General features: G+C 33.6%; 1 protein-coding gene across 4 annotated transcripts in view; it reads left to right on the plus strand.

Annotated features, from left to right (window-relative positions):
• The window catches only part of LOC106882588 (dual specificity testis-specific protein kinase 2), an 81,196-nt gene that overhangs the window by 63,372 nt on the left and 7,330 nt on the right, over positions 1 to 10,494 (plus strand). For all 4 annotated transcript variants that reach the window (XM_052966302.1, XM_052966304.1, XM_052966305.1 and 1 more), the window contains one exon: positions 3,732 to 3,780. In XM_052966302.1, coding sequence (XP_052822262.1) covers positions 3,732 to 3,780 — 49 coding nt within the window. The remainder of the gene's footprint in view (positions 1 to 3,731; positions 3,781 to 10,494) is intronic.

Here is a 10,494-nt window from a genome sequence, read left to right on the forward strand (position 1 = left end):
TGTATGTATGTGTGTGTATATATATATATATGTATGTATGTGTGTGTATATATATATATATGTATGTATGTGTGTGTATATATATATATATGTATGTGTGTATATATATATATATATATATGTATGTGTGTGTATATATATATATATATATATATATGTATATGTATGTGTATATGTCTTTGTATATATATATGTATATATGTATGTGTGTATATATGTTTGTATGTTTGTATGTATGTGTGTATATATGTATGTATATATGTATGTATGTATATATATGTTTGTGTATATATATATGTATATACGTACGTATAAATCAAAATAAGGAACAAGGATATCCAGAGGTAATGCCATACGATCATTTCATGCAACTCCATTTAATTGAACAATGTAATAATTACATCAATTGATAATGTAGAGCAATCTTCAGCTGCACAAAAACATAGAATTTAATTAAATTAAAACAGATGGACGCATTAGTATAATAATACCAAAATCTCCCAGAAGTTATGGAGACAGACAGAGAACATCTTGCTTTAGCCACACTATGGAAGCTAATAAATAAAATGTCAAAGCAGACTCTGCCTGTTACTAATTTTATTTGTTTTTTTAGTTTAGAGTTATAGACTATCATATCAAACCTTGTATATCTAAAGCTTAAGGAAATAAAGGGCATTATCTATTATGGGTAGGGGTAAGAGAGCAGACAGAAATCATGGTTGGTATAGTCATAAACTCATGAGATTTGGTAAAGGAAAACTTAAAACAAAATGTTGGCTGACAACTAAGGGTCACCCTCTAGCAGACCAGTGATAATGAAACAGGGGAAGTTGTACCATGTAGTACTATAGTTAAAAGTTTTAAAACAATGTTGCTATATTGTATACTGACAAAAGTTTATGACTATTCATAGGGTTATTAATAAGAATATATTAACAAAAGGATAGAAATTTATGGATACTTTTGAGCATATACCAAACTTAAACCACAATAGCGGGAGGAAAAGAAAAGAAAATTATTCAGAAATAGTTTAATATTTATATATACTGCACACTTAAAAAAGTAACTCATCATATGGTATCTATGAATATTGATTAATAAGTATATACTGATATCAATAAAGGAGTATTGAGGTAAAAGAACATTCTAATTACATATTAATAAGATTACATTCTAAGGAGTTTTTTTTTATATATATGCATATCAGTATAGTTTTATATAGCTAAGTATGAATTAATAGAGATACAAAGATTTGCTTGATTTATTTATGAATAAATAAAGGCTAGTTATTGATTAATAAAGAAATGAAATAAAATAATCAATTAGGGCAGAATACCATAGAAATAAAATAACTAAATTACCAATGCTACAGTAAAGTATATTTAGCTTATAAACATCAAATAGAGAAGATTTATATAGAAAAAGTATAATGATTTAAAGTATATTGGACTAAAAATTTTAAATTTAACTTGTATAGCTAATATCAATAAAAGACTGATGTCTAGTATCAGTTAAAAGAATATTTAAGTTATGGAACATTAAAAATTTTACACTAATCTTTCCATATATAAATTGAGGGATTATTTTATAGGTTTAAGAGTTAAAGAAGTTATTACTTTTACTCCTTACATGGAATTTATAGTTTCTTGGTAGTACTTGTTCAAAAGGGTTATTTATATAAAGGTTTATATAAAATACTAGGACAAGCAGGGTAGAGCCATTTAAGAAAGAGAAAAATCAAATAATCTTAAAAGATCATTTCAAAACTATATTGTCTTATTGTACAGAGTTAAAATTCAGGGTAATCAAGAAGATTATCAAGAATGAAATTTTAACAAAATGATAAAAAAACTATTAATATTAAGAGTATATACCAAAATATTTTCTTACCACAATGGGGGGAGGAAAATGAAATAGTTTAATATTTACTTACTTATTACCTATCTAAATGTTGTTGTTGGCACTCCGTCGCTTACGATGACGAGGGTTCCAGTTGATCCGATCAACGGAACAGCCTGCTCGTGAAATTAACGTGCAAGTGGCTGAGCACTCCACAGGCACATGTACCCTTAACGTAGTTCTCGGGGATATTCAGCATGACAGTGTGACAAGGCTGACCCTTTGAATTACAGGCACAACAGAAACAGGAAGTAAGACTGAGAGAAAGTTGTGGTGAAAGAGTACAGCAGGGTTTGCCACCAAACCCTGCCGGAGCCTCATGGAGCTTTAGGTGTTTTCGCTCAATAAACACTCACAATGCCCAGTCTGGGAATCGAAACCGCAATCCTACGACCCCAAGTCCATTGCGCCTCCACACCTATCTAAATATTAACTTATTATATAGTTACTATAAAGATTGATCAATTGGATTTACGATGGACCAACCGAGATTAAAAAAAACAAAACATGATAATTGTATACATTATTTAATTAAATTGAACTGTTTTAAGTTATCAAGATACTGATATTACCTTATATAGGCTGGGTATAAAATAATAGGGGAACAAGGATTAGATTTATTCAAGTCATTTATAAAATAATAATAACAATAATAATGACAACAACAATAAAATGATTCGTTAGGGTTTAGCATTATAGAAAAAGAATAAAGACAGCCTATTCACTAAAAGCCCTAATAAAATATTCATATCTTACTAACTTAAATAGCAAATACTTATAGAAAAAATTTTAAGTAAAAACAATAAATCATTATTGGCTAAAGTTAAAATTTGTTGTTGTCAGGAAGATTTATCATTTAGGTGAGAGACCAAAATTTACTATAAATTAGTTTAACTTTTACTCTAAGCAGTTTAAAATCTCAAGTTTTGAGGATACCCATAATTGTATATTACAAGCTAAGGATGAATTTATAGGGGTACAAAAATTTAGATTTGTCTAGAGGTAATTATAAGATATTAAAAATGGTCAGGTAGGGTAGAAAACACCATAGAAAAGGATATAAAATAGCCTCATCACTAAAATCATGATGAAGTATTATACGACTTAGTAGCTTCAATAAAGAAGATTTATAGAAAATATGTAATAATTCAAGTATCCAAAAGACTTCTTTGTGATTTTCTTTAGGTGTAGCTTTTACAGGTGAATTCCCTTCTCATCCAACTGTATCCACTTGGCTATGGAATAGAAGTGGCATAAATTGTGCTTTATGTGTGAGGCTGTTCATAGCAAGCACTTTGTGCTTTGCTTAAAGGTACAACAGAAGGGCTGTAATGTGTGATCTTATGACCAGATTGTCAATCCTCTATGTACCTAATCTTCACAGCTGTTGTCTCACTGTGATTATAGTAATTATAAATATTACAAACAGTGAAAATGTAAATCATGGATTAATATTAATGAAATCAGTAGATTTTTTAAAAAGAAAACATTTCAGTATTTATTTTCACATCAAATCTTGTAGAAGTTAAATTTCACATTCAAGTTTAACTTTATCAAATTGGCAGTTAGAAAGAATCTTGAATATTGAAGCTAATATATTTTGATTATAATCTAAATATTAGAATTTTAAATTTAGTTTTAATCCTGTTGTAAACTTTGAAAGAAATAACTTATTTTTTATATCTTACAACATATTGTGTTTTTCTGTTTTCTTCAGCTGTCACTCTCCATTTCCTTGTTTTTTTGTTTTTTTTTTTCTGAACTGGATAAAATGTTGATATCATTCCTATTTAATAATTTAAATCCCCCCCCCCTTTTTTTTTCGTATATAGGTTTATGGGTGTGTGTGTTCATGAAGGTCAGCTCCATGCTTTAACAGAGGTATTTAAACATTTCTTTCAATATTTTAATGATCCTCAAATATCAATTTCTTAATATATATTCTATGTAATACACTCAACATTATGAAGGAGGACACCATAATGGATGTTAAAGAAAGATTGTCATTTTTTCTGTTTAACATATTTTTTGACACTCTTAAACTAAATACAACTATTAATTTTATTTTGGTACAGTATCAATTCTTTTGAAAAAAAGTAAGAGAATAATTGACACAATTAATTCCAATAGCAATACATAGTCTGTATGATTTGAACTCTTAACATAGCAAGATGAAATTAAAATTATCAGGCATTTAATGTCTTGCTCTTTTTATCTCATTTTATTTATCACTTTCATTGAATTGTATAATTATTAAATAAAAATTTTTAAATTCAAGTAAACTATTACATTAATTTCTGCCTCTGTAGCTTCAGTATTTTACCCCCATTGTGATTTTAAGAAAGAACTGCTTCAATTAGAAGAAAGCCAATCATAGGCAACTGAACATCATGAGAAAGATGACAAAAGATTCCAGTGATAAGATTGCTGTGCTTGAGAAGCATTGAAAAAATGCATGTGTAATGATCATATAAGTCAGCACTTTTCATAACATAAACTCAGTTGCATTTTATATTATGGTCATTTTTAAACATGTATTGTAGTAGTTTAACTGCAGCTCAATCGTAGACAAGCAAACTAGTGTTGAAAGATATTTTACTCATGACCATCCCATCTTACTTTTTCCAGATAGTGTATCTAAGACTACATTACCAAATGTACTCTTTTATTTTTATATAGATGTGGTTTGAGAGAGATTTGACAGCTTTTCTAGTAGTTTGACCATGTAGATGGTTGCTTTTGGCTCATGATAGGTGTGCTAAAAAGTTGAGTGCTCAGTGTTGGTATTGTTCATTTAGAAATAAACAAGTTCATTTTCTATGAAGTATAAGGGTAGAAAGAATATTAGCTATGAGATGCAAATATTTTACCTAAAGATAAGCATTCCAAGGAAATAGTAGCTATTAGGTAGCTATTATAAGTGATGAACTGGAAGGGTACTCAGACTTATTGTCAATACGGGATCGAAAACTGTTACAAAGTCACTGACAAATGTTGTGTATGAAATGCCATGGATTGTTGGCGGGAAATAATCTGCAGTAAAGCTTGACCAAAGAAAATTTGTGGAAAATATACTTTGATTAAACATTACAATGTTGAGCCTAATTGATGGTACAGGATTGAAACTTATGGGTCGATTCTGTGTTGCAGAGATATCAGTATGACAAAGGGTGGAGGTTGTGGTGATGATCATGGTCTTTTCTCGAGTCAGTAGTGATAGTTATTGGATGATAAAATTAGTAAGGCAGTAAATAAAATGTTGTGCAATGTTGATTTAAATCTCTTAACATTCAGAGTTCAAAACCCACTGGTATTGTCTTTGTGCTTCTTTTAAAATTAATAGGAGGAATTTCAGCCATGTTTCGTGGTCTGCTACCACAACAGCTCCTTTATAGGATCCAGTTAGCTGAAGACATCATCAGGAGGAACCACGTCCGGTTTCGGCCCCTACTCCTCTACCGTTTTGACGTGGCGGGGCCCCTCCTTTCGGAGGTGTCTTCAGCTCTGGTGTTGGGTGCATGTCTTCTTTCTTCTATTCCCTGGCCTCTTCGATGCAGCATCAACGAGCGTCAGCGTCCGACTGATCGTCGTGTCAAGTTCCCCTTTTTATATCTGCTGCTAGGCTCCAGCAGGCAGCCCCAGCTAGTTGTCACGTGACACTGTCTAAATTTCCCGCTGCTAGGGTCCAGTAGGCAGCACCAGCAAGTTGTCACATGACACTGTCTAAACTTCCCGCTGCTAGGCTCCAGCAAGTTGTCACATGACACTGTCTGAACTTTAACTGACAATGTAGCTATTAGGTAGCTATTATAAGTGATGAACTGGAAGGGTACTCAGACTTATTGTCAATACGGGATCGAAAACTGTTACCAGTTAAATACAGATATTATTTAAATCAGCTACACTTTTTCCTCCAAGTTTGTGACAGTGGGAAAAATTAGAAATTATTACTGTTACAATTGTTATTGTTGTTGGGTAAATGTCTTTTGGTATTTGTTCACTTTTTGTTCTGAGTTCAAATCAAGCAAAGATTAACTTTGCCTTACATCTTTCAGGGTCTTCTCTCAAATATATGACTTTCTACATATGTTAGAAATTATTATTATTAGTGTTTTCTAGCATGGAAAATGGATGTTGAATGATGATGATAATGGTAGTGGTGATTTCTACTATGAAATGGCAACATTATTATTAGATATCTGTTGACAATAGTGATAATGCCAGAATATTTATTTCAAATTCTGCCGGGATTCACTTAACTTTTCATTCCTACAATAAGTATCAGACATACTCAGGGATCAATCAATCAACTGTATACCTCCTTTACAATTTATGGCTTTGTGCTATTTGTGAAAATGAATTAATAGGATTCACACCATTTCCAAATGAACCATATGCTTTTTACTCACTATTTCCCCTTCACTCTCTCACAGAGACAATATAACTGTGTTAATTTCTTCCTTGTTGCTATACAGTTAAAGCTAAATGAGAGAGAGAAATCGATTGGCTGGAACATTCTGCAGTGTATTATTTTGACTTGATCTGTATTCAAATCCCAATGGAAGTGACTTTGTTGTCTCCACCATGGAATCAACAAATTGTCAGTTATTATTTTAAAATTGATCCAATTGGTTGTAATTTTCCTCTACATAAATTGACCTTGTATTTTTTACTCAAAAGATACTGAATATCAGCAGAGTTTATGGAAGTCTAAAAATATATTACTTTTGAATTTTATCTGTTCTATTTATATATTAGCAATATGACAGTATTATTAATATATCTGTCCATTAAGTGAACTTGTGTATATTAGATGTTTGAGAGTAACTTATATATATTAGATGTATACTCAAACAAAGTCATACCTTTTATTAGATAACTCTGCTTATGTGATTTCTGAGTACACTGTCATTAAAAAAATTTTTTTAATAATAATGGCCTAAGTAATTTGGAACACATTCTTAGCTCCTGTAAAGTAGCACTATCCCAAGGAAGATACACGCAGAGGCACAATGGAGTGCTTAAGGAGATCAAACACATAAGTATGGCAAGAGTAAAATCCATAGTATTAGAATCTCCAGCAACATTCTACATGGCAGGGGGAAACAAATCAAGGCCAGGAACAGCTACGCCATATGAGGCATGAGAATGGAGTCATCTGGGTGTTGTGGATGACTTGGGAGTATTCAGCAGACCTAGGAACAACAAAACAGCCAGAAATCATCAGGAAGAGTGGGATATCGTATTCCATTCTAATTCATCAAAGCAACTGATTTTGATTGAATTCACTGTGACATCTGAAATTAGAAAAGAAGCGCATGTAGTTGAGCCTGAAAAATACACCAATCTGGCCAACAGTCTGAGGGAAACTAACTTCCGGGTGAATTTTCTTGACATAGAGGTTGGAGCCAGAGGTTTTGTGGGCAAATTTGCTCATGATCTAATGAAACAACTCTCAGTCTCTGGGAAGGACAAGACCTAAGCCCTAAAGACAATAGAGACAGTAAAGAGATGTTCCTGCTAGATCCGGTTGAGGAAATATTTTGTTTTAACACAGAGGGAAGTAATTCTGAGGGAGTCATTGTGGTAGCATTGCCGTTTCACTACTACCATGACAACCAACATATTTCTTCTCCAAGTATAAATTTGAAAGCTGAGTCGATGAAGAGGAGTTCCAATTAGATGAAATCTCCAAGTAGTTTAAAAGTCTCTGATATTCACATGGCTAAAAAGTGTCACCAGAAGGGCACTCAGGAATCATAACCTAGATTCAGCCTAGCCCATTTAGAGTGTAAGGAGTTAAAGGCTGAAACACTTGCCTGAGATGGGGACTTCTCTGAAAACTTTATGTTGTTCAGCTCTCGTGAGAGTTTCTTACCACTTTATATTCATCAGTGCTGGTTATGGTCTTTCATACTTATGGGGTTGATAGGATAATTAAATCAAATGCTGGGTTAGTGAAATCATTTATACTTATCTTCTAAATATATAACCTTACCTCTATGTCAGGGATCATAATATGGCACTCGACAAATAAGAGAGTTGTGATTCACTTCTACTGAATGCATTTTGTTATGTTTTTGAGCAGTAAACATAATTCTCTCCCAAGTTCACTTAGTTTTTGGGAACAGGTTTTGAGTCTGGTAAAGTTCTCTACAATAGACTACTATCTTAATCAAAGCAATTTTTATCTTTTATCTTCATGCTATAAAACTTTTGAGACTTTAGAAATAGTGACATATTCTTACAGGCAAGATGAAAAGTGTTTGTGTAAAATGATGAACTATACTAAACCTTTGGTACATACATGCAATGAAATGTCTTGGTCACAAATACCAAGCTATACCAGCGGCAAGTCATGAACTGTCAACTGGTACCCTGTCAGTCTGGTCGTTTGTGGTCTTCATTTTAACATACTATAGAAGTGAAAAGGCTCTGAAGTCCAGGAATTTGTTGACTATAACGTCATACATTTGGTACAGGAAAAGTGCTGCTTTTGGGCAAGAAATATTTTCTGATTCTAATCAGCCTGTGTGGTTCTACTTTCTTCAGTTGAACAGCTAGTGGTAGGATAGGCATGCTCCTCCTCATTATCATTTAATGATTTTCTATGCAGGCATGGATTGGACAGCTTGACAGGAACTGCAAAGAAGATGCACCAGGTTCCACAGTCTGTTTTGGCTAGGTTTCTATGGCTGGATGCCCTTCTTCATGCCAACCACTTTACAGAGTGGACAGGGTACTTTTTACATGGCATCATCAACACCAATGCTTGTTACATGATACCTTGGTTTTAGGAACTCAATTTTGTTGTGGTGGGCAGGTCTTCTTTAGTACAGCAATGCAACACATATCTCAGTCTTCTGTCATTTTCTTCATAAGGTTCAGTGTTTTGAGATCAGCCTTCAATACTTTGTCCCATTCTTCCTGGGTCTCCCTCTTCTGCAACTTTCCTCCTCTTTAAGTGATCAGCACATCTTTATGCAACCACCCTCATGCATCTGCATCACATGACCAAACCAGCAGAATCTCCTCTTACTCACTGCATAAATTCCTCCAATTTCTCTCTCAATACACTAATGTTCTGTTGCACATGCACTCTAACATTGGACATCCAGCGGAGCATACCATGTTCATTCCTCTCTAGCCTTTGCATGTCCTCCGCATTCAGGGCCAATGTCTCACTATCATGCAGCATCACAATTTGTACACATACTTCATAAAATCTTCCTTTCATTCAAGGAGAGAGACTTTTGGTTGCCAATAAAGATAAAGGCACTCTGAACTTTCTCCATTCTATTCTTATTGTAGCAATTACAGTTTCTGTACAACTTCCTCCACTGCTAACTAGGTCCCCTAGGTTAGCAAAAATTATCTACAACTTCCAGAGAGCCACCAGGACATTTAAGGATTTCAGTTTCCCATATATCAGTGGTTTTTATGGTTCCCATACATCTTCCATATACAAACACTACCTGCTCTATTAACCTTCCAACTTCTCCACTGCACCTCTTGTGTGTCCATAGCTTGCACTGGATACACCGAATGGAATTCCTGCCTACACCCTTCCTATATATCAAGCAGGGTCATTTATCTGAAAGGTGAAGGGTCCTGTCCAATTTCTTGCTTACCAGGACCTTGGTCCTTTGCTAAATTAACTTTAAGACCCTTTGATTCCCTGTTCTGTTTCCACACTTGGAATTTCTTTTACAGATTCTGTTACAAGGGCAAGATCATCAGCATATAGTAGTTCCTATGTGTTTCCAGTCTCTGCCTGGGGGATGATGAGTAGGAGGAGACTGAGGACTGATTCTTGGTAGACACCTACCTGTACACAAAATTCATCACTGTACCCTACTTACCTTACTAACAGTGTCTCTGTACATGGACTGTACTGTTTTCACAAACCATGCAAAAATTGTCCAAATTTTTGCCTTAAAAAGAACTTTAAAAATTCCTATCAGGACATTATTCATATTAGCATGGAAAAATGTAAAACCATTTTAAGTGTTATCCCTTGATATTAAAATTGAATTATTGTTTATAACACATATATATTGGGTTGTCCGAAAAGTTTGTGCCGATTTTTAAAGGAAAGAAAAAAATCAATAAATACTTGCCATTACATTTTTAATCAACCAAATATAAACCAATTTGTTGCACAATGCATCTCCATCTTTCCTTTAACTTGAAAATACCCTCTTCCCAGAATTGAGGTGGTTTCATGGCAAAGAATTCATCAAGGTATCTTTTTATGTCATCCAAGGAATTGAAATTTTTACTATTAAGACTATTCTGCAGAGACCTAAATAAGTGGAAATCCGAAGGAGCAATATCTGGTGAATATGAAGGGTGGGGTAACACATCCCAGCCGAGCTGCAGCAATTTTTGTCTGGTTCCCAAAGAAATGTGTGGTTTTGCATTATCATGTTGGAAAACAACATTCTTCCTGTCGGCCAATTCTGGACGTTTCTCTTGAATTGCTGCTTTTAACTCATCCAGTTGTGTGCAGTATTTCTCAGAATGAATTGTCTGGTTACTTGGGAGAAGCTCATAGTACAGAATTCCTTTCCAATCTTACCAGACACAAAGCAA

This window comes from Octopus bimaculoides, chromosome 3 (genome assembly GCF_001194135.2).
Source record: "Octopus bimaculoides isolate UCB-OBI-ISO-001 chromosome 3, ASM119413v2, whole genome shotgun sequence".
NCBI lineage: Eukaryota > Metazoa > Mollusca > Cephalopoda > Octopoda > Octopodidae > Octopus > Octopus bimaculoides.